At 38.5% G+C, this 24,543-nt stretch overlaps 3 protein-coding genes across 19 annotated transcripts in view; 2 read left to right on the top strand and 1 right to left on the bottom strand.

The window, feature by feature from the left end:
- Window positions 1-23,393, top strand: part of LOC106507512 (lymphoid-restricted membrane protein) — a 127,604-nt gene extending 104,211 nt beyond the window's left edge. The window contains exons 29-35 of the mRNA XM_021092187.1: window positions 71-658; window positions 9,381-9,515; window positions 15,193-15,340; window positions 16,375-18,446; window positions 18,740-18,841; window positions 21,306-21,413; window positions 22,885-23,393. The gene's annotated coding sequence lies outside the window, so the exon portion shown is untranslated. The remainder of the gene's footprint in view (window positions 1-70; window positions 659-9,380; window positions 9,516-15,192; window positions 15,341-16,374; window positions 18,447-18,739; window positions 18,842-21,305; window positions 21,414-22,884) is intronic.
- Window positions 1-23,404, top strand: part of LRMP (lymphoid restricted membrane protein) — a 57,661-nt gene extending 34,257 nt beyond the window's left edge. For 2 of the 4 annotated variants that reach the window (XM_021092203.1, XM_021092206.1), the window contains 11 exons: window positions 71-134; window positions 223-250; window positions 518-658; window positions 9,381-9,515; window positions 15,193-15,340; window positions 16,375-16,418; window positions 18,226-18,288; window positions 18,397-18,446; window positions 18,740-18,841; window positions 21,306-21,413; window positions 22,885-23,404. In XM_021092203.1, coding sequence (XP_020947862.1) covers window positions 71-134; window positions 223-250; window positions 518-658; window positions 9,381-9,515; window positions 15,193-15,340; window positions 16,375-16,418; window positions 18,226-18,288; window positions 18,397-18,446; window positions 18,740-18,841; window positions 21,306-21,413; window positions 22,885-23,128 — 1,127 coding nt within the window. In that variant the 3' untranslated portion in view covers window positions 23,129-23,404. The remainder of the gene's footprint in view (window positions 1-70; window positions 135-222; window positions 251-517; window positions 659-9,380; window positions 9,516-15,192; window positions 15,341-16,374; window positions 16,419-18,225; window positions 18,289-18,396; window positions 18,447-18,739; window positions 18,842-21,305; window positions 21,414-22,884) is intronic. The other 2 variants (XM_021092204.1, XM_021092202.1) reach the window with 2 other exon arrangements.
- CASC1 (cancer susceptibility 1) overlaps window positions 21,101-24,543 on the bottom strand; it is a 95,734-nt gene continuing 92,291 nt past the window's right edge. For 13 of the 14 annotated variants that reach the window (XR_002344076.1, XM_021092200.1, XM_021092188.1 and 10 more), the window contains one exon: window positions 22,900-23,882. Coding sequence is in view for 13 of the 14 variants with exons in the window: in XM_021092200.1 (XP_020947859.1) it covers window positions 23,604-23,882 (279 nt within the window). In the remaining variant the exon portion in view is untranslated. Of the gene's footprint in view, window positions 23,883-24,543 lie in introns of all 14 variants that reach the window. The other variant, XM_021092191.1, reaches the window with a different exon arrangement.

The raw sequence follows: 24,543 nt of genomic DNA, 5'->3' as shown, positions 1-24,543 counted from the left end.
ACCTTTGGCTGAATGTGCCTTTAGCTGGTAAGTTTTTTTAACCAAGTCATATTTTATTGTCTTTTAACAGATGCTGCTATTTCTTCCCTTCCTGCGACCACTGTGAAGTCTGTTAACTTTAGACAAAGCGACAAGTAAGCTCTTCTTCATGCAGCATGCTCCTCTTAGTTTTTGCTTTTCTGTTGAATTATGTGTGAATAAGTTTTTTCTCTTATCCTACAGCACTTCTGCTAATGAGAAGGAGGTAGAGGTAAGCTTAAAGCAAATGTTTCTCTTTTAATAAAAAATAAAAAAAAGAAGAAGAAGAAGTGTTTCAAACTCACTTCAAGCGTTTGGATAAGATGTTATATGTTTGGTGTCTGTTTGGCCATGACAAAGCGCAAGTTAAGTCTCTGCATGCCAGCGTTATATTATGTCAGTGGGAGGAGAAAGAAATGCTTCGAAACAAATTGGCGTTAAGCTGAAATATTTGAACATCCAGTATTCTCCTCTTACCCTCCCATTATTCTGACAACAGGCCGAATTTCTCAGATTATCTTTGGGATTTAAATGTGACTTGTTCACCTTGGAGAAAAGGGTGAAGCTTGAAGAAAGATCCCGGGACTTGGCAGAAGAAAATTTGAAGAAAGAAATTACTAACTGTTTAAAACTGTTAGAGGTGAGCATCATAACGTTTGGGGGCTACACATTTGGTTGTATTATTACTAAAGTTTTCAAAATTACATATGAATTGACTTGTGTGACTAAAACCAACACCATGGGAGATAAGAATTCAGAATCAGGCTAAGCTAAACCATCATAATAGGAGGGAATAAGCAATAAAACAAATAAATGTCTGTTAAATAGTTATATGAATCATCTGCCATCTCTCAGGATCTTCCAGGAGATATCAGGCAGAAGAGTAATTACGCATAAAACTGAGCAATAGGAGATGACATAAATTTTAAGCTTCCAAGGAGAGAATCAAAAAACTATTTCCATTTAATTAACTGAAAAAAGAGACTTGTAACTGATTTCAGCCTGGTCAGGTAATGGCAAACTGTAAAGTATATTCAAAGTGTTGTAACAACTACTACTTTTCTATCTTTTTTTTTTTTTTTTTTAACGGCTGCACCTGCGGCATATGGAAGTTCCAAGGCCAAGAGTCAAATTGGAGCTGAAGCTGCTGGCTACGCCACAGCCACAGCAACACTGGATCCAAGCCACGTTTGTGACCTATGCCTCATCTTGAGGCAACTCCAGATCCTTAACCGACTGAGTGAAGCCAGGGGTGAAACCCGCCTCCTTGCAGGCACTGTATCAGGTTCTTCTTCTTCTTTTTTTTTTTTTTTTTTGCCTTTTTCAGGGCCGCACCTGTGGCATATGGAAGTTCCCAAACTAGGGGTTGAATTGGAGCTACAGCTGCTAGCCTATGCCACAACCCACAGCAATGTGGGATCTAAGCCTCGTTTGAGACCTACACCACAGCTCATGGCAACACTGGGTCCTTAACACACTGAGAGAGGGCAGGGATCGAACCCGAATCCTCAGGGATACTTGTCTGGTTCGTAACCCACTGAGCCACAAAGGAAACTCCCTATATCAGGTTCTAATCTGCTAAGCCACAATGGAAACCCCTATCCTTCTGTCTTGTGAGGTCACCATAAACATACAGATGGGTTAGAAAATTAAGTGGGCTAATTTTAGAAAAAGAAAATAAAAACATAGAGACCATATTTTGTTTTTTATTGTGGTTAGAAAACATAATGTAAAACTTAACATATTAACTATTTTAAGTGTACTTCAGTAGTTTTGAGTATATTCACCTTATTGTGAAACAGATCCCCAGAATGTTTTTATCTCACTTACTGAACCTCTATATCCATTAAACTATTCCCCTTTCCCCTTCTCTCAGCCCCTGGTAATCACCGTTCTACTTTTTGTTTCTATGAATTGACTACTTTAGATAACTCATATAGTGGAATTATATAGTATTTGTCTTTTTGTAACTGGCTTATTTCACTTAGCATAATGTCTTCAGAGCTCATCAATGTCATAGCACGTGGCAGGATTTCCTTTCTTTAAGCCTGAATAATATATTCCATTGCATGTATATACCACATTTTGTTGACCCATCCATTCATTCCTTTTCTCTCTCTTCTCTTTTTTTTTTTTTGAGAGTTATGTTTTATTTAAAGGACAAAACTGAGGACTTAAGCTTAGGAAGCAGCATCTCAAGTAACCCCGAGAAAACTGCTCTGAGGAGGCGAGGGGGGAGCTGGGATATATAGGAGTTTTGCAACAAAGGGCAGGTAGCAGGAACAAAAGATTACTGCTAATACAAGAAAACTAGATTTCTCAAGTTAAGGAATATAGCACTTTTCCATGTATGGGAAGATGCAAAGTTTGCAGCTCACAGAAATCATTCCTTTGATATGTACCTCAGCTATATGGTACCAGTATCCTGTATTTTCACATCCTGAGTTCCCTCAGGGCACACTGCCTCATCCTAAAGATGGCTGCAAATGCTGCTGACTGTGACATCTTTTGTTTACTGATATTAGCCATTTCTTAAATTTTTTTTTTTTTTTTTTTTTTTTTTTTTTTTTTTTTTTTTTTTTTGCTTTTATAGGGCTGTGCCGCCACATATAGAAGTTCCTGGGATAGGGGTCGAATCAGAGCTGCAGCTGCTGGCCTACACCACAGCCATAGCATTGTGAGATCTGAGCTGCGTATGCAAACTACACCACAGTACACTACACTACATGGCAACACTGGATCCCTGACCCACTGATTGAGGCCAGAGACTGAACCCGCATCCTCATGGATACTAGTCGTATTTGTTTCCACTGCACTACAACAGGAACTCCTGGACATATTTCTAAAAGAACTGAAACAGGGTCTTGAAGAGATATATCTGCACACACATACTCATAGCAATAGGTTCACAATAGCCAAGAGGTGGAAGCAACTCAAATGTCCATCAAGAAATAAATGGCTAGAATTCCCATTGTGGTGCAATGGAAATGAATCCGACTAGTATCCATGAGGATGCTGGTTCAATCCCTGGCCTTGCTCAGTGGGTTAAGGATCTGGTATTGCTGTGAGCTGTGGTGTAGGTTGTAGACATGGCTCAGATCTGGCATTGCTTTGGCCGTGGTGTAGGCCAGAGGCTACAGCTTGGGTTTGACCCCTAGCCTGGGAACTTCCGTATGCAGTAGGTATGGCTCTGAAAGACAAAAAAAAAAAAAAAAAAAAAAAAAAGTCCAGATGTTGAATTGTGGAACATATGGAGTTCTATTTTTAAGCATTTGAGGAACTACCATACTGTTTTGCACAGCGGTTACCCCACTTTATAATCTCACCAAGTGCAGCAGAGTTCCAGTTTCTCTACATCTAGCTAAAGTATTATTTTCTGGTTTTGATAGTAGCCATTTCATAGGTACAAGATGATATCTCCTTGTGGATTTGATTTGTATTTCTCTGATGACTAGTATTGTTGAGAATTTTATTATTGGCCAGCCATTTGTCTATCATCTTTGGAAAATGTTTATTCAAGTCCTTTGCCAATTTTAAAATGGGATTTATGGTTTGCAAATATCTTCTTCCATCCCACAGGTGGCCTTTTCATTCTGTTGATCATGTGCTTTGATGCACAAACATCTTAAAGTTTGATGTAGCACTATTTGTCTGTTTTTGCTTATACTTTGGTGTCATATCCAAGAAATCATTGCCAAATCCAATATCATGAAGATTTCCCCCTATGTTTTCTTCTGGAGTTACCTTCTAGTTATACAGTTTTGGGTTCTCTAGGTCTTTAATCTATTTTGAGTTGATTTTTGTATATGGTGTAAAATAAAAGTTCAACTTCACTCTTTTGCATGTGGATATCCAGTTTTTCCAGCATAATTTGTTAAAGAGGCTATAATTTTCCTATTTCTTTAAGTCTTAGAACCCTTGACCATATATGTGTAGGTTTATTTCTGAGCACTCTATTTTGTTCTATTGGTCTGTCTGAATGCTAGTAATACTATTTTGATTACTGTAGCTTAGTAATATGTTTTGAAACCAAGAAGTGGGATACCTTTAGCTTTAATCTTTTTCAGAATTATTTGACTCTTCAGGGTCCTTTGAGATTGCATGTGAATTTTAGGATGAATTTTTCTATTTCTGTAGGAAAAAAAGATGGGATTTTGATAGAGGTTACATTGAGTCTGCATATACCATAGTATAGACATCTTAATGAGTCTTCCCACCTATGAATACAGGATGCCTTTCCCTTTGTGTCTTCCTTAATTTCTTTCTTTTTAAAAAATTTTTTTCTTTTTAGGACCACACTCATAGCACATGGAAGTTCCCAGGCAAGGGGTCATATCAGAGCTACAGCTGCTGGGCTACGCCATAGAAACGCAGGATCAGAGCTGAGTCTGCAACCTATACTACAGCTCATAGCAATGTTGGATCCTTAACCCAGGGATTGAACCAGGGAGGTGAGGCCAGGGATTGAACCTGCAGTTTCATGGATGGTAGTTGGGTTCATACCGCTGATCCACAGCAGAAACTCCCTTTAATTTCTTTTAGCAATGTTTTGTAGTTTTCAGTGTACAAGTCCTTCATCTCCTTGGTTAGGTTTTTTCTATTTTATTCTTTTTGATGCCATTATAAATTGAATTGTTTTCTTAATTTCCTTTTTAGAATGTTCATTTTTAGTGTATAGAAATGCAACTAATTTTTGTATGTTGATTTTGTATCCTTAAATTTTGCTAAATTTCTTTATTAATCCTAACAGTGTTTTTGTGGAATCTTTAGGGTTCCCTTTGTGTGAGGTCGTGTCATCTGTGAACAGAGATCATTTTACTTTTTTTCCTTTTTTTTGGTAGGGCTGCATTCATGGCATATGGAGGTTCCCAGGCTATGGGTCTAGTCACAGCTACTGCTGCCAGCCTAAGCCACGGCCACAGCAACACCAGATCCGAGCCTCGAAAGTGACCTACACTACAGCTCATGGCAACACCAGATCCTTAACCTGCTGAGCGAGGCCAGAGATTAAACCCATTCCTAGTGGGATTCGTTTCCACCGAGCCACGATGGGAACTCTAAACAGAGACCATTTTACTTCATCCTTTCCAATGTGGATTTTTGAGTATTTTTTAACTTGCCTTATTGCTCTGGGTAGGACTTCCAGTACTAAGTTGCACAGAAGTGGTAAGGGTGGGCATCTGTGCCTTGTTTCTGATCTTAGAGGAAAAGCTTTTAGTCTTTCAGCCTTGAGTATAATTTTAGCTGTGGGCTTTTCCTATACAGTCTTTTTTTTTTTTTTTTTTTTTTTTTTCCCACTGTACAGCAAGGGGGTCAGGTCATCCTTAGATGTATACATTGCAGTTACAGTTTTTTCCCCCACCCTTTCTTCTGTTGCGACATGAGTATCTAGACATAGTTCTCAATGTTATTCAGCAGGATCTCCTTATAAATCTATTCTAGGTTGTGTCTGATAAGCCCAAGCTCCCGATCCCTCCCACTCCCTCCCCCTCCCATCAGGCAACCACAAGTCTCTTCTCCAAGTCCATGATTTTCTTTTCTGAGGAGATGTTCATTTGTGCTGGATATTAGATTCCAGTTATAAGTGATATCATATGGTATTTGTCTTTGTCTTTCTGGCTCATTTCACTCAGTATGAGATTCTCTAGTTCCATCCATGTTGCTGTAAATGGCATTATGTCATCCTTTTTTATGGCTGAGTAGTATTCCATTGTGTATATATACCACATCTTCCGAATCCAATCCTCTGTCGATGGACATTTGGATTGTTTCCATGTCCTGGCTATTGTGAATAGGGCTGCAATGAACATGCGGGTGCATGTGTCTCTTTTAAGTAGAGTTTTGTCCGGATAGATGCCCAAGAGTGGGATTGCTGGGTCATATGGAAGTTCTATGTATAGATTTCTAAGGTATCTCCAAACTGTTCTCCATAGTGGCTGTACCAGTTTACATTCCCACCAGCAGTGCAGGAGGGTTCCCTTTTCTCCACAGCCCCTCCAGCACTTGTTATTTGTGGAGTTATTAATGATGGCCATTCTGACTGGTGTGAGGTGGTATCTCATGGTAGTTTTGATTTGCATTTCTCTTATAATCAGCGATGTTGAGCATTTTTTCATGTGTTTGTTGGCCATCTGTATATCTTCCTTGGAGAAATGTCTATTCAGGTCTTTTGCCCATTTTTCCATTGATTGATTGGCTTTTTTGCTGTTGAGTTGTATAAGTTGCTTGTATATTCTAGAGATTAAGCCCTTGTCGGTTGCATCATTTGAAACTGTTTTCTCCCATTCTGTAAGTTGTCTTTTTGTTTTCTTTTTGGTTTCCTTTGCTGTGCAAAAGCTTTTCAATTTGATGAGGTCCCATGGGTTTATTTTTGCTCTAATTTCTATTGCTTGGGGAGACTGACCTGAGAAAATATTCATGATGTTGATGTCAGAGAGTGTTTTGCCTATGTTTTCTTCTAGGAGTTTGATGGTGTCCTGTCGTATATTTAAGTCTTTCAGCCATTTTGAGTTTATTTTTGTGCATGGTGTGAGGGTGTGTTCTAGTTTCATTGCTTTGCATACAGCTGTCCAGGTTTCCCAGCAATGCTTGCTGAATAGACTTTCCTTTTCCCATTTGATGTTCCTGCCTCCCTTGTCAAAGATTAATTGACCATAGGTGTCAGGGTTTATTTCCGGATTCTCTATTCTGTTCCATTGGTCTGTCTGTCTGTTTTGATACCAGTACCACACTGTTTTGATGACTGTGGCTTTGTAGTATTTCTTGAAGTCTGGGAAAGTTATGCCTCCTGCTTGGTTTTTGTTTCTCAGGATTGCTTTGGCAATTCTGGGTCTTTTGTGGTTTCCTATACAGTCTTTATTATGTTTGGATAGTTTCCTTGTATTTCTGTTTTTTTGAGAATTTTTTACCATGAAAGGATGTTGAATCTTGTAAAATGCTTCTCATCGACTTAGATGGTCGTGTGATATTTATCCTTTATTCCGTTAATGTCTGTATTGCATTGATTGATTTTCTTTTTTTTTTTTTTTTGTCTTTTTGCCATTTCTTGGGCTGCTCCCACGGCATATGGAGGTTCCCAGGCTAGGGGTCTAATCGGAGCTGTAGCTCCCAGCCTACACCAGAGCCACAGCAACGTGGGATCCGAGCAGAGTCTGCAACCTACACCATAGCTCACGGCAACGCCGGATCCTTAACCCACTGAGCAAGGGCAGGGATCGAACCCACAACCTTATGGTTCCTAGTCGAATTCGTTAACCACTGCGCCATGACGGGAACTCCATTGATTGATTTTCATATGTTAAATCATCCTTGCATTCCAGGAATAAATCTTATTTGGTCATGGTGTATAATCCTTTAATGTACTATTAAATTCAACTTGCTAGTATTTTGTTGAGGGTTTTTGTATCACTATTCATAAGAAATGTTGGTATGTAGTTTTCTTGTAGTGTCTTTTTCTGACTTTGGTATCAGGGTAATGCTGGTTTCAAAGAATAAACTTGGAAATATTCACTCCTCTTCAAATTTTTTGCAAGAGTTTCAGGAGGACTGGTGTTAATTCTTTAGATGTTTGGTAGAATTCTCCAGTGAAACCATCAGAAACTGGACTTTTCCTTGTTAGAGTTTTGTTGTTGTTTTTTATAACTGTTTCAGTCTGCATACTAATTATTGGTCTATTCAAATTTTCTATTTCTTCATGACTCAGTTTTGGTAAACCATACTCTATTTGACTAACTAACATACGCTCTTCCCTTTCTAACTGAAGGTGGTTATTTAAACTACAGTAGGAAACTGTGTGTCTGACAATGGTCATTCCATCTGTTTAGCAACTTTCCAGTTGCAATTAATATATATCTGTCTGTTTCAAAAGTGGCTGCCATTCATTGAGCATCTACTGTGTGACCAACAATTGGAATCTGTTACTCTCATGTCATAGTATTCCCGGAAAGAAGATATAATGGTTTCCATCTGACAGATGAGGAAAAAGCAAATCAGAAAGGTTTTGGGTTTTTTTTTTTGTCTTTTTTTTTTTTTTTTTTGCCATTTCTTGGGCCACTCTCATGGCATATGGAGGTTCCCAGGCTAGGGGTTGAATCGGAGCTGTAGCCACCGGCCTACGCCAGGGCCACAGCAACGTGGGATCCGAGCTGTGTCTGCAACCTACACCACAGCTCATGGCAAAGCCAGATCGTTAACCCACTGAGCAAGGGCAGGGATTGAACCCGCAACCTCATGGTTCCTAGTCGGATTCGTTAACCACTGCGCCATGACGGGAACTCCCAAATATTTGTTTTTTGTTTTTTGGGTCTTTTTTTGTTTTTTGTTTTTGTCTTTTTGCCATTTCTTGGGCTGCTGCCGCAGCATATGGAGGTTCCCAGGCTAGGGGTCGAATCGGAGCTGTAGCTGCCAGCCTATGCCAGAGCCACAGCAACGTGCGATCCGAGCCACGTCTGCAACCTACACCATAGCTCATGGCAAAGCCGGATGGATCCTTAACCCATTGAGCAAGGGCAGGGATCGAACCTGCAACCTCATGGTTCCTAGTCGGATTCATTAACCACTGTGCCAAAACGGGAACTCTCAGAAAGTTTGATATTATAACATTTGTAGAATTAGGGTGCAATTTACAGTCAGTGATGCCCTATAGTTTTATTGAAAGAATGTGTTCTTTCTAATGATATGCAAAATTTGTGGTATTTTAGATTTGAGCAAGTTTTAGAATTTGCTCTTGATCACACAGCTAATGAGTAATGGTTTTCTTCCTTTCAAAACTTCTGTTCTCAATTCTTTCTCCACTGAAATGAGAAGGGTGGCCTTCCATCAGGAAGCCCGTTATCTTGGATCAAGGGCACAGGTTTGAAATAAATATTCATAAGGCAATGAAGGCCTACCTGCCTAACGTGCCCAGTCTCACATTGTCATCAGTGAAAGAGCAAGTATAGTAGTCAGAGTCATATCTATGTCTAGTATATTTTCACTACTTTTTAAAAAAAAGTTCAAACTGTGCTTTTCATATAGTGCATTTGATTCATTTTGGGCATAATTACTTTTTACCATAGCCAATTAATTATATCCCATCCCATTAATTGTAGAAGAAAGATATAAATACACATGAAGGGGTGGCAAATTTGGGAAGTAAAGAAGAAAGGGATTCAAAATAGCATAAAAAGTTTTGTGAGCTCCTATGTAGGTGGTACTTGATAGCTAACAAAGATATTAATATTTCAGTATCATTCATTATTGGTCTTTGCTGCTACTTTTCACCTTCCACAAAAGTAACTGAGTCAACTGTATACAGATGTCATTTACAACATAGTGTTAGAATCACTTGCTGAATACTTTCTAATACTTTACTTTCTGTGCAGTCTTTAACACCTCTTTGTGAGGATGACAGCCAAGCCCAGGAAATCATTAAGAAGCTGGAGAAGAGTATAACATTTCTTAGCCAGTGTACAGCACGAGTGGCCAGTAGGGCTGAGATGCTGGGCGCCATTAATCAGGTAATTTGTCTCCGTTTCTCTAGTTACAATGAAATTACTAAAAAGATTTATTTTCCTTAACATTATGGATTATATTTCTAGGAAAAACTATATTTGATCATTTCCAAATGTTCTTTTTTGTGGTAACAAATATCCTTGTTTATGCATCTTTGCACACTTATTCATAGAGAAATAGATTTTCAACATTTCTGTGTGGGGAATCTGGGGAGATTTTAGATTTTTGAATCTATACCTAAAAATCTTGTTAAAATATATTTTTCTAAGAGACATTTCATTGTGATGATAGTTTTAGTTTGAACATTTGTTATACACTTTTAAAATTCTAGTTCCTTTTAAACCCCTCGCTAGAGAATAACAATTTTGATTTATTTTTATTAAATTTATATGTGCACATGGGTTTTTAGGTTGCTGTTGTTTAAATCCAAGTAGTCCTATAAGGCTTATTATTCTGTTTTCCATGTTCTAAAGCTACAACTTTCAAGTCTTTTGGGTGGTTTTTTATTACAGTTTATCTCCAAATAACATGCTTATACTGTCAGTTAGTGACTTATTTTCAGATTTAGATATTTATTGGTTTCCTACCACAAAGATGAGTATTTAGTTCTTTTATCAGTCTCTTCTATCTCACACCTTCTTCACTGTCTTTCATCTTTCTGTTGCTATTTTCTTTCCTAATCTTAAATTCCATGGTCACACAGTATTTGCTCCCTTGCACGAACCCTCAACACTTTTCTCCCTCTCTTGTTTTGTTTTACACATTTGGAAAATCTACAACCTTGTTTCGAATCCACTTCTTCACTGCTCATACCTTCATATCTGGGAAACCTCACACCTCTGTGCTGACTGAGTTATCTTGAAATTCATCACAAACCTCAAGTGGTCCTTGGGGCTTCCCATCATTTACCCTTTCTCTCTTCTAAGCATCAATTTCATGCTTTCTCCTCAAACTACTATCATATCCTCCCCTGTCTTCTCTGTCAAATAATGACTTTACCTCTTGGACTTTATCTCCTATGACTATCTTCCTGGATTATTAAACCCCAACCACACTGGTTTGCTCTCTTCTCTCTGCATACCGCCACCCTGGGCCCCAGTTCTAGCAGTTAATCCTGCCTAGAATACTCCTCCTCCACATTTTAGCCCTCACCTCCATTAAGTCTTGTTCAAATGTCACCTTCATAGAACAGCCTACCTGACTGCATGACATCTATGTAAAATTTCACCTTCTCCTACCTAGAGTTTCTCATCCTCACCTTTCCTTTTTTTCATCATGCTGATCACTTTCTAACATACTGTTATGTTTTACTGACATCTTGTGTACTATCTCTTCTCATGAGAATATAAACTCTAGGAAGGCAGTAATGTTTATCTGTATGGGTCACTGCTCATACCCCCAAGCCTAAAACATGCTTAATGCATAGAAGGTGCTCAAAAAAATACTTGTTAAATGAGGGAGTATGACCTCAAAAGCAAAAGCAATAGCATAAAAAAAAGATAAACTGGACTTCCTCAAAATTAAGAACTTTGGGGTATCATAGGACATTATCAAGAAGTTGAAAAAATCATCTAAAAAATGGGAGAAAATATTTGAAGATTGTATAACTAATAAGGGTCTGGTATCCAAAGTATATAAAGAATAGTTATCATTTAACAGAAAGAAAAATAACCCAATTAAAAAATGGGAATAAGACTTGAACATTTTTCCAAAGAAAGTATAGAAAGGCCGGTAAACATATGAAAAGATGCTTAATCATTAGGGAAATGCAAATCAAAACCATATGGACACACCCACTAGGATACCTACAATTTAAAAAGAAAAAGGAAGGAAGAAGAAAAATACTATTGACAAGGATGTGGAGAAATTACAATATTCTTATCATATTATTAATATATTAGCCATTAAAAACAATGATGTGCTGGAGTTCCCGTCATGGCTTAGTGGTTAGCGAACCTGACTAGCATCCATGAGGACACAGGTTCGATCCCTGGCCTTGCTCAGTGGATTAAGGATCCAGCATTGCTGTGAGCTATGCTGTAGGTTGCAGATGTGGCTTGGAATCCGGCGTTACTGTGGCCTAAGCTGGCAGCTGTAGCTCCGATTAGATTCCTAGCCTGGGAACCTCCATATGCTGCAGATGTGGCCCTAAAAAGACAGAACAAAACAAAACAAACCCCCCCCCAAAAAAAGAATGATGTGCTGATACATGTTGCAAGGTAGATGCATCTGGAAAACTAAGTATAGGTGCTCGATACAAAGGTTACATATTGTATGATTCCATTTGTATGTAGTATCTAGAATGGGTAAATATTTATAGAAAGGTAGAAGATTGGTGGTTCCTAGGTTCTGGGGTGTAGGGACGAATAGAAAGTAATTGCTTAATGGGTATGGAGTTTTGTTTTGGGGTGACGAAAATGTTTTGGAACTAGATAGAAGTGGTGGTTGTACAACATTGTGAATGTACTAAATGCCACTGGATTTTTCACTTTACAATCATTAATTTTACATTGTAAATTACACATCATTATTAAAAAAGGAAAAAATTCAGTGAACATACTTTGTCAGGTTCTAATTCAAACAAAACTGTGAGACAATTGGAGAAATTTGAATATGGACTAGATGATGGTAAGAGGTCTCTGCTAGATGTGATCATGGCATTGCTGTTATTTAAGGAAATACACTCCTCCTTTATTTATTTATTTATTTTGATACTTGTTAAAATGTTCAAAAGTGAGGGGTTCCCATCGTGGCACAGTGAAAGAGAGACAGACTAGTAATCATGAGGATACAGGCTCAATCCCTGGCCTCGCTCAGTGGGTCAGGGATCTAACCTTGCTGTGAGCTGCGGTGTAGGTCGCAGACACGGCTCGGATCCTGCGTTGCTGTGGCTATAGCTTAGGCTGGCAGCTACAACTCTGATTTGATGCCCAGCCTGGAAACTTCCATATGCTGTGGGTGTGGCCCTAAAAAGCAAAAAAAAAAAAAAAAAAAAAAAAAAAAAAAGTGGATGAATAATATTAGATCTGTATTACCTGTGAACATTTTTATGCCCATGTAAATTCTATTCATAGCAGAGACAGTGGTCCATTATGATTTTTCTTTCTTTGTACAATGTTCATGTTCTTTGTGGAATTAATCATTTTCCTTTACCTTGATTGTTATGCTTAGTTTTCTATTTACTTTAATTTATTCTCAGCCTCTTCCAGGGAGTCTAGATCTCACAATACATTCAAACTCATCAGGTACTTGTCGATTTCTTCTTTGAGATATTGTTCCCAGAGATTTTTTGACCTTGTTGATTTCAACTGACTGTTCTTTGGGCTTACCACAAAATTCTTAGGAATTCTTAAATGAACATTTCTTTCACTTCTCTGAGTTGAATCCCATGTCTCTTTCTTTGCTGGTTTATTTTTTGGTGGAACATCTCACTTACTAACTTCCTGAGGAAAAGAATGCCTGGGAGGTAAACTTTTTGAGCTGTTCTATAACTGATAATATCTTTGTCCTTTTATGTCTTTCTGTTAGATAGATGAAGAAAATTAATTTCTTTCTTAATTTTTCTTGTGTTACTTCATTTTCTTCTTAGCTTCCGGGGTTGCTGTCAATCTCTGATGCCATTCTGACTCTTGAGTCTTGGTTTATAACCTCTTCTTGCTTTCCAGAAGCTTTTATACGGTCCTTCTTTGCAAGGGCTTATTTTCAACCACTGCTTTAGGCCCTGAGTGGGTATAAGCTGGAAAGTTATTTCTTCAGTTCAGAAATTTTCTTTTCTACATTTTCTAGACTTCTTGAATTCCTATTCTTTGGATGTTGGAGCTCCTGAATTGCTTCTTTCTTGTCTCTTTTCTATCTCTTAGTTATTTTGCTCTAGTTTCAGAGATTTCCTCAACCTTATCTTGAAACTCTTCTATTGTGTTACATATTTTTGTCATCCTTTTAATTTCCAGACTTTCAAACTCTCAGAGGAGTTCCCATTGTGGCTCAGTGAGTTAAGAACCTGACTAGTATCCATGAGCATGTGGGTTTGATCCCTGATGTTGCTCAGTGGGTTAAGGATCTGGTGTTGCTGCAAGCTGTGGCATAGGTTGCAGATGCGGCTCCAATTTGACCCCTAGCCTGGGAATTTCCATATGCCGTGGGTGTGGCCTTAAAAAGATAAAATTCTGGACTTCCCATTCCTAGACAAATCCGACTAGGAACCACGAGATTACAGGTTCCATCCCTGGCCTTGCTCAGTGGGTTAAGGATCTGGCGTTGCTGTGAGCTATGGTGTGGGTCGCAGACACGGCTCAGATCTGGCGTGGCTGTGGCTGTGGTGTAGGTTGGTGGCTATAGCTCTGGTTAGACCCCTAGCCTGGGAACCTCCATATGCTGCAGGCGTGGCCCTAGAAAAGACAAAAAAAAAAAAAAAAGATAAAATTCTCAGAATGTTGCTTTTCCATTGTATCTTTTTCTTATTTCATAGATGCAATACTTAGTCTTACATCTTTGAAGGCATTGATACTTTTCTTGAAGTTTTAGTTTTTCTGCAGTTCATTTCTTTCAGCTTGCTTCTTTCTGCATGTTCATTTTCTTTTCTCAGGCTAGAGGTTTTCCTCTGACTAGTGATGATCCACCCTTGGGAAGGAGCTGAGTGGGAACCCTGTATATTGGATGGGGAAGTTGCTTGCTGGCTCTGAGCTTCTCACAAGCTGGGCTGTTTCACTGGGATACTCTAAATGTTGGTAGTTTTAAGACTTTCATCTTACAGTGTTAGATTCCTCAGACAAAAATTATCTAACTGAATACCTTGAGAATATAAACCCAGCTACCAGTGTTTGGCAGAATAAGGCTGCGTATCTCAATATTCAATATGTATACAGACTTTTGCTTAAATCTGTTTTGTTGTTGTTGTTTGCTTTTTAGGGCTGTACCTGCAGCATACGGAAGTTCCCAGGTTAGGGGTTGAGGTGGATCTGCAGCTGCCAGCCTACATCACAGCCACAGCAACGTGGGATCCAAGCCGTGTCTGTGACCTACACCACAGCTCATGGCAACACCGGATCCTTAACCGAGGATCAGGGATCAAACCTGCGTCTTCATGGTTACTAGTTGGGTTTGTTATTGCTGAGCCACAATAGGAATTCCCTGTTCTTTTCTATATGATCCACTCACTGTCAACCATGTGTTCCAGTCCACAGACCCTCTGTTTCAATCTCTCCAGATTAGACAGCTTTGAACCAAAATGGTAGAGAAGTTGCTCAGCTGACATGAGTAAGGGAGGGAATCTGTGGAACTAATCAGTTTTTACAGATTTTCAACCATTTCTTCTGTTCGATGTCTACCTTCAAGCTTAATTCCAAAGGCAGCACTGATTCCTGACCATTTGCAGCTTTTTGTGGTACAACCCAGGTTGCTTCTAGGCTTTTCTTACTGCCTTTCTTAGGGTTCAGCTTTTCAGGTCTTGTTCATTTACTACCAGTCCTACCTGGAAGTGTTAAAAATTTTGTTGCTGTTATATCCTCTTCCATTCTGTTTACCCTTGTGTACTCATGCCTTATTAGGAAAACAAACCTTTTATTGTCATTTTAGCAGGATTTAGGGATGAAGTGAAGTGCATGTTTCTAATTCATCATCTTTTAACGAGGTATCAAGGATAGTATTTTCAATGTAAACGTGTTCTTTTTTTTTTCCTGCCAGGAAAGCCGGGTTAGTAAAGCAGTTGAAGTGATGATTCAGCATGTAGAAAATCTAAAGAGAATGTATACCAAAGAGCACGCTGAATTAGAAGAACTGAAACAGGTTCTTCTGCAAAATGAAAGGTCTTATAACCCTCTTGAAGATGAAGGTAATAAAAGTTTGTGTCAGTTATGTTGTCCTAACATTCTCCTCTTTCATTCTCTCTTATTAATTCTTATTATTTAATATATTTTAGTATAAGACCTTTATGTTAAGGTTATATTAGAATATAAGAAGGGTATAATTTCTAGAATATAAAAAGTAACTCATTCCTGTTATATACCCCAAACTAAGATGTCAGGAAACAAATTAGGAGGCAGGGATTTTATGCTAGATACCTCAAATTCATTAAATTGCTGCCATGAGAGAATATATTTAATCCAACCCATTGAGTCAACCTCAGTGTTGACCTACTTAGGGTATGTTAGAATTGGTTCTTTCTCCACACATAAAGCAAGGCGCAATAATGTAAATGAACCACTCTCATCCACAATGGTTTTATATTCCTCAAAGAAATGATTACGGCAGAGTAAGCTGATCAATGGATTGGAAAACAGGGAGACATCTGTGATCATGGAAAACATGTTTCTTTTTTTTTTTTTTTTTGGTGGTGGCATACAGCAGCTCGATTGAGATCTCAGTTACTAGACCAGAGATTGAACCTGGGGCACAGCAGTAAAAGCACTGATTCCTAACCACTAGGCCACCAGGGAACTCCCCCAAAATAACATAAGGTTTATATAAATCTTATAATAGCTTTATTTTAAATAGACAGTATGAATGTTTCTAAGCAGAATTTTCATTTTAATGATCTGTCCCCTCTTCTAGAAAAGTAATAATATCTGCTGACCTCCTAATCTATAATTTTGGACTCATTTACTCAGCGGGCATTCATTCAGTGCCCTTTCTGTGCTAGGCAGGCATCGTGGACATTGGCAGTGACACAGAGTACTGTCTTCCATTGGTCAGACTACTGATGTGATGAATCATCAAAAGATGATGACCAGATATTTATATTGCTCAGTTGTCTCTAGGATCATAAATAAATATTTTTTGACCGCTTTTCTTCGTAAAGAATTAAGACATTTGCATTAAATTGCATATGTAATTCCCTAAAATGTGCAAATGTGTCTTCCCTTTCAGATGACTGCCAAATTAAAAAACGGTCAGCGTCTCTAAACTCCAAGGTAATTACTAATTCACTTAAGCAATGTCTATGAAATGTGATTGGTGAGATGGTTTTAAAATATTATTTGAAGCTACATAGCTTTAAGTGTAAATCATAAAATTGATTTTAGTTCATATGTATGTGTTATGTATATATGCACATGTGTTTAGGTATATTATGGTATATACCATATATATGTGAATATGGTATACATACATGGGCTTTTATACTTCTTGCTATATTTGTATATCAACTAAGTTTGCCTGGCAGCCTGAGGAAAGACAGTATAACAGTAGTTTCTCTCTAGCATAAAGCCAAAGTTAGGAGTCAGCAGACCAACAATGGCAGGACAGCTGAACAGAATCCACAGGGCCCAGTTGCCATGCATCTTGCTGTGTCTTCACCTTAGCACTTTGCTTTCACTTTAAGGTTTAAATGGCTTTGTCAGTTCTGGGCACCAAGTCCTGGTCATTACATTGAGTCATGTTCCAAGAAAAAGGAAGAGGCAAAACAGGTGCTCTCTTTTTCTCTGAAGACAGTTCCCAGAAGTCTCAGATAAAATTTCTCTTTTCATTCTTGGTTGGAAATAAGAAGACGCGGCTTTTCTTCTGGAAGCTGTATGCATAACTGAAAATCAAGGGGCCTGTTACTAAATAAGAAGGGGAGAATGGGGACTTGAAAGTCACCAGAAGTTTTTGTGTTTGAAAATTGGGATTTTGCAGACTTTCTGAGCAAGTGACTTTAAAGTCATTCCATCCAAATCTCTTTTTCACAGATGAGGAAAACCACTTTCACAGAAATTAACTGATTCATTATAATCATATAGTGATAGAACCATGATTAGAACCCAGGTTTCTGAACCACTGTTTGATATTCTTGATGTTCAACTAACCTATAAAATTAAATTAACGATGGTGGTTTAAGAAAAGAATTTACATAAAACTTCTTTGGTTTATTCTACATTTAACATATTTTTATTTCCTAAAGTTCTACTTATTTAAACTTGAAGAGCCACAAAATATAATATTTTCTTGTACAAATCTCAAGGCAAATATATAAATACATCCATTCATTAAAGTGTCATGCTTATCCTTAAATGTGTTAAATGGAAAAAAACCATGGAAAAAAAGCTCTAAAACAGATGCATATTTCTCTCTTCTTGAGCTGGGGAAAACCTTTCCTGGCATAGGAGAAATGGTAGCAGAGAGAGGAAGGGATGAAAAGATATGGCTGCATTCACATTAAAAAAAATTCTGCCAGAAATATCATTAACAAAATTAATACAGGCAAAAATCATAAATAGGGGCCTCATAGAGCAGATATACACATGGTTATTTGGCATAGAAAAACTGTTCAATATTCCTAGAAACCAAAACAGAAAACCTTATGTTCCTTATTTGATTGGCAAAAATTATACTCATCCAGTATTAGAAAAGGTGAAATAGAAATTGATAAGCTATTTCTGGAAGGCAGTTTGGCCATTGGAAAATATGTCTTGAAAATATGTCCACTGCTTTTTTTTTGCTTTTTAGGGCCACACCAGCGGCATATGGAGGTTCCCAGGCGAGGGGTGTAATTGGAGCTACAGCTGCCAGATCTGAGCCACGTCTGCAACCTACACCACAGCTCACAGCAACACCAGATCCTTAACCCGGATTTGGATTAAAGTCGGATTCATTTCTGCTGCATCATGATGGGAACTCCTATGTCCACTGTTTTTACAGTGGTCAAGTGTATAGATGTACACATGAGAGTATTCATCAGTGTTTCATACAAGGATAAAGTATTGAGAGTTTTCAAAACATACATTTTCCCCCTTTGGGTAGCCATCTTCTCTTCGAAGAGTGACCATTGCCTCTTTGCCCAGAAATATTGGAAATGCAGGAATGGTAAGATTCTACGTGTTCTTAGAAGTAAATTTATTTTTCATATGACAAAGATATAAACTTACTTTACTAAATCCATTTTATTATTTCTTTACCATCTGAACTTTAAAGGTGGCTGGGATGGAAAATAATGACCGATTTGGTAGGAGGTCAAGCAGTTGGTAAGTATAAATTTATGGTGGCTCTTTGGGAACTTTAGTATTTTATAATTGGGCTAAAGGAGATATTTGAAATAAATGATAGAATGACATTTAATTTGTACAGAGCAGATGCAGAGTAATTATGAAAATAGGCATGTGATCATGAAATTTTCTTATGAAATAAGTCTGGCATGAATATGCCAAGGAGAAATGAGAATGTATAATTTTTGTATTGATTAAGGTAGTGGGAAATAAATTGGTAATGGCTACAGAAGTATTTGATTTGACAAGTGGATATAATCATCTTTATTTAGGCGTATTTTGGGGTCAAAGCAGAGTGAACACCGTCCCTCATTACATCGATTTATTAGCACCTATTCCTGGGCAGATGCTGAAGAAGAAAAATGTGAACTAAAGTAGGTGAAGCTTGATGTGTTTATTAACCTGACGTGATGGGGGCATAAACAGGGGGGATCACTTTTACTTTATGGACTTGAGAACCAAGCTGTATCATCCAAAAGATCATTCACTGTTTAAGACGTTTATCAACTACAAAGCTCTATATCAATGTTACTTGAGAGCACATTCACTCCCGTAGCACTTAGTCCTGCATGGTTTCAGGTCTTAAGTGAGAAAAGACTCTGGGATTTGCAGGATTTGTGAAGATAGGTATTGGCCTGTGTCGGTATCTTGCCATCAGGGGAAAGGGGAATAAAAAGTCCCCCAAATAAAATGTCCATTTACTTAGATGAATTATATACCACATGTATGTATATCTAACACATGGGCACATAGGTGATATATGTGCATGTTATATACATCTGTCTTGTCTTTAAGTAAATGAAGCATATGGGAAACATAAAAGTCTAAATTGCTGTCTCAAAAATCTAGCAAGTTAAATATATTTCTTTAGTGAAAGGTAGAGGGAAAGAGGGAAGGGTATGAAGAAATACTGCCTCTAAATCCTTGGGTGACACTGGACAAATTGGTTAACCTTGTTTGGTCCCTGTTTCCCCATCTGTAGAGTTCTTAAGTGATTTTAGGTTCATTTTATACACATTTATTGCATGCCTATTATGCGAGGATGAGTGAGACAGTGTGTACCTTCAAGGCCTTTTTTTTTTTTTTTTCTTTTTTTCCCCTTTAAATAATCCTGGGAGCCTATTGCATGTGTTGAAAACCCTTTTTAGATTTGGCATTAACACAACGGATGTTTTCTGATTTGGGATAAAAAAGATCCAGGGTTTCCTTGAGTGATTATAATCTATTTTAAAATTTTTGTTAGTATGGTATGATTCCCCCTGAGATTTTGCAAACAAAAGCCTGAAACCTTGAGAATCTTGCTGGCTTTAGGGCCTTGTTCCCTTTAAAAACTGAACTCGGAGTTCGTGTCATGGCTCAGCAGAAACGAATCCAACTAGGAATCATGAGGGTGTGGGTTGGATCCCTGGCCTCACTCAATGGGTTAAGGATCCAGCGTTGCCCTGAGCTGTGGTGTAGGTCCCAGATGTGGCTTGGATCTGGCATTGCTGTGGCTCTGGTGTAGGCCGGCAGCAAGAGCTCCGATTAGACCCCTAGCCTGGGAAGCTCCATGTGCCACGGGTGCAGCCCTAAAAAGACAAAAAGACAAAAAATAAATAAATAAATAAAAACTAAAATATACCATGTACATTCTGTATAGATGTTTAACTGAAAAACAAAACCAAAAACTTTGAGACAAAGTTCCACTTGGCAATTGTGAGGGGATTAGGAGTTTAGGATTTCAAAAGTCAAATCCAATCAGGAACTCACTAGGGAACATGAAACATGGAACATCAGTAAGGAAGCAATTAAGTTTTGTTCAGGTAATATGATTATGTTTAGATAATATAATTTTATTCAAAATATAGTCAGCCCAATTGCTATTTCCAAACTCACTGGATACTAGTTTACTTTAGGCAGTTTTACACTCAACATATTCTCATAAACACTAAAAAAAAAAAATTTATTTTTTAGGGCGGCATCTGAGGCATAGAAGTTCCCAGGCTAGGGGTTGAATGGCAGCTCCAGCTGTCAGCCTCCACCACAGCCACAGCGACACGGGATCCAAGCCATGTCTGCAACCTATACCACAGCTCGTGGCAACAATGGATCCTTAACCCACTGAGTGAGGCCAGGGATAGAACTCACATCCTCATGGATACTAGTCGGGTTCGTAACCCACTGAGTCCCAATGGGAACTCCCCACTTTTAAAATTATTAAGATTTTTTTAGAGAAAGAAATGACACTTTGATGTTATTCCAATTTAGCATTGCTCAAAAGACAGAAAAGAGCAAAGTAAATTGTTCCTATGGGATATAAAAAACATGTAGTGAAGTTCCCTTCATGGCTCAGTGGTTAACAGACCTGATTACGGTTCATGAAGATTTGGGTTCAATCACTGGCCTTGCTCAGTGGGTTAAGGATCCATTGTTGCCGTGAGCTGTGGTGTAGGTTGCAGACATGGCTTGGATCCCGTGTTGCTGTGGCTCTTGTGTAGGCCAGCAGCTTAGCTCCGATTCAACCCATAGCCTGGGAATCTCCACATGCTGCAGGTGGGGCCATAAAAAGGAAGAAAAAAAAAAGTGGTGAAAGAATACATATTGAGAAAAATTTTGCTATATGTTGAATAAAAAACATATAGTAGAGGAAGAAATATGGCATCAACATTTAATTTTTAAAGCACAGTTACCCACACATGCAGAGAAAGAAATCACAGTGATTGGATATTTATCAAAACTTCCTAAAGCAAAAGAAATATGTGTACCTCCTTAGTAATATAGTAAAATTTAGCAATATTTTATAAGTAATTATAGCATATTATCCATAGTTTAATATTTAAAAACAATACTTATTTACAGAACTAAAGATGACTTGGGACCACCTGAAGAAGAAATAGTCGAAAGGACAAGAAAGCCAAGTCTTTCTGAAAAGAAAAACAATCCATCAAAATGGGACGTCTCTTCAATGTGAGTTGTCTACTTGCTAAAAGATACCATTTTGGTAGAAAGGGGAAAAGAAAGGCAGGGTTAGCAGTATCTGTCTTAATCACATTACTAAAAAAACACTTCATTATTTATTGATTTATTTTTATTTTTTGGCCACCTCGTGACATGTGGAGTTCCCAGGGATCAGATCTAAGCTGCGGCAACACAGATCCTTAACCCACTCTACCACTGAGCCTCTGTCCCAGTGCTCCAGAGATGCCTCCGATCCCTTTGGACCACAGCAGGAGCTCCTATTTATTTATTTTTATTTTATCCTGTTTTGTTTTTGGCTGCACTCATGGCATATGAAAATTCCTGGGGAAGGGATCGACTTAGAGCCACAGCAGTGATGACACCAGATCTTTAACTGCTAGGCCACCAGGGAACTCCTAAAAGACCTTTTAAATTGTTAAATTTCAGGTGAATGACAAACTCCATGTGGTCTTCAAGAATTATCCCCGAACCTATGAGCTACAAGAGGCAAGAAAGTTCACAGTGTTAAGAACGTGGTCTTGGAGCCAGATGGCCCAGGCTCAATTCTAGCTCTCTAACCAGCTCTGTGACCTGGGCAAGTTCATCCATTTTCTCTTTCTCTTTAGGGTCGCAGCCATGGCACATGCAAGTTCCCAGGCTGGGGGTCGAATGGGAGGCCTACTCCACAGCCATCACAACGCCAGATCCAAGCCACATATCTATACCACAGCTTGTGGCTATGCCGGATCTTTAACCCACTGAGTAAGGCCAGGGATCGAATTTGAATCCTCATGGGTACTAGTTGGGTTTGTTACAGCTGAGCCATGACATGAGCTCTAAGATGAGCACCAACTTCTTCATTTATAAAATATGGATGATAATACTCCCTGTGCCATTGTTTCACTCTCATGACTAGATGAATGAGCACATGTAAAATCCTTAGAACAGGGTCTAACACAGAGTTAACTATTTTCAAAGGCTTATAATGATGCTGTAATAAGCTTTTTTGGTGGGTGTTTCTAAAAGAAAGAGTTTGAATTTCAGTACAGTAAAAGTCCGGGTTGTGGTGGGAAATAAGTGGCATGTTTCTATGCACATAAATACGTACATACACATACATCCTGCTCTACCCAGTAACACTGTTTCCACCATGAGAAGGTAAGAGGCCTTACCTGATGGAAAGAATGACATTAATACTCAAATACGCTTGTTAGAAGTTAAATTATATGTAAATCCCATAATTTTCAGATTCTTAACCAGCAAATCATTTCTTTAATTCTAAAAATTATGGGGTGGGGAGGGTAGGTAGCTTGTGACCAAAGCCAAGAGGATAGATCACATAAGGCTGCTGGTTATGAGGTCGTGTGGGTGGGATTATGTGGGGCAGATGGGTAACCTGATGATTGCTGGTAAAAGTAGTGTTGTTTCTAATAGCAGATCATTGTGCTTACCGAATTCTGCTTTTGCATTTTCCTTGTAGGTACCACACAATAGCTTCCTGGGCCACCAATCTCACGACTTTCATCAGGGAGGCCAATAAGGCCCTCTGGCTTTCTGTGGCTTTCATTGTACTGTTTGCAGCACTGATGAGCTTCTTCACAGGCCGATTTTTCCAAAAGTCCGTGGATGCTGCTCCCACACAGGATGGGGACTCCTGGATGACTCTGGAACGTATCTTGTGGCCATTTGCCAGACTCCGACACAATGGGCCTCCGCCAGTGTGACATCCTAACGTGTGTATCTTGATTTTTAAAGTTTCAGTATCTGAACTTTGTAAACTAGTAACTTTTAGCTGGGAGATTAGAGCATGGAACCACAGGTTCTTAGAATGATTTGTAAGATATTTTATAGTCCCCCTTTTTGTGATGACCTTCCAAACTAAAATACAATGGGGAGGAAGCCTGCCTATAAGATTTTTTAATGGGCTTTTTGAGGAGGCGCTGTTATTGTTTGTTAAAATTTATTGAAATAAAGAACGATTCAAATTTTTGTACAGTGAACGTTGGATGTCATAGTAGGCTGGGTATAAGGAGGAAAAAGACTTTAAACAATACATTTTGAGTATTAAATGCCGATTATATATCATTTAAGTGCTCTACTTGAAAGATATTCACTCATGACACTTTGTTGAAGAAATACCTGATTTTTTTCCTCCAAGGTGCTGGATTGTTCCTACTGAATAAAATTTACCAGTGGAGATTAGGAATAGCTGAGTAATCTAGTAGAGAGAAGCATATGGCACACAGAGTCAATAAACTGGCAGTTGGAACACCTAATGTACCTCATCGCTTCTTTAGAAGCAAAATCCTTAACCATGTGGTATAAAGTGGAGTGAAACTCAGTTTCTTCTTTAAGGGCCTCAGAGAATGCCTCACTGTTTTCGTTGATCCTGAGACTTTGTGCCCTGTCACCGCTAAACATTAAAAGTGTCCAATTGGGATTCTGAATGGGTTCTTCCTTGGGAAGGTATTCCCTCACCTAAAGAAAAAGAAAATTAATCTGTTAATAGTTTCCTCTTTCATTAGGTATTTTGACAGTAGAGTATTATATGTGAAGGGCTTAATTTAATTCCCCAAATTGCTAACATAAAAAAAAACATTCTTACTGTCCCCCCCCCTTTTTTTTTTTTTGGTTTTTTTAGGGCCGCACCCAGAGCCTATGGAGTTTCCCAGGCTAGGCTTCAAGTCAGAGCTGCAGCTGCTGGCCTACACCACAGCCATAGCCATGCCAGATCCTAGCCATGTCTGTGACCTACACCATAGCTCACGGCAATGCCGGATGCTTTTTTTTTTTTTTTTTTTTTTAATTTTATACTGATTTTTATTTTTTTCCATTATAGTTGGTTTACAGTGTTCTGTCAGGTTTTCTACTATACAGCAAGGTGATCCAGTTACACATACATGTATAGATTCTTTTTTCTCACATTATCATGCTCCATCGTTAAGTGACTAGATATAGTTCCCAGTGCTACACAGCAGGATCTCACTGCTTATCCATTTCAAAAAAAGTCCCCCCTGAGCAAGGCCAGGGATCAAACCCACATCTTCATGGATACTAGTAGGGTTCATAATCGCTGAGCCACAATAGAAGGTCCTTGGGATACCTTTATTAGGCATTTGTAAATGTGCCAGAAGGTTAA

Source organism: Sus scrofa, chromosome 5 (assembly GCF_000003025.6).
Source record: "Sus scrofa isolate TJ Tabasco breed Duroc chromosome 5, Sscrofa11.1, whole genome shotgun sequence".
Classification (NCBI taxonomy): domain Eukaryota; kingdom Metazoa; phylum Chordata; class Mammalia; order Artiodactyla; family Suidae; genus Sus; species Sus scrofa.
Note: the sequence above shows the minus strand (reverse complement) of the source record. Positions and strands in the feature narration are given on the sequence as shown.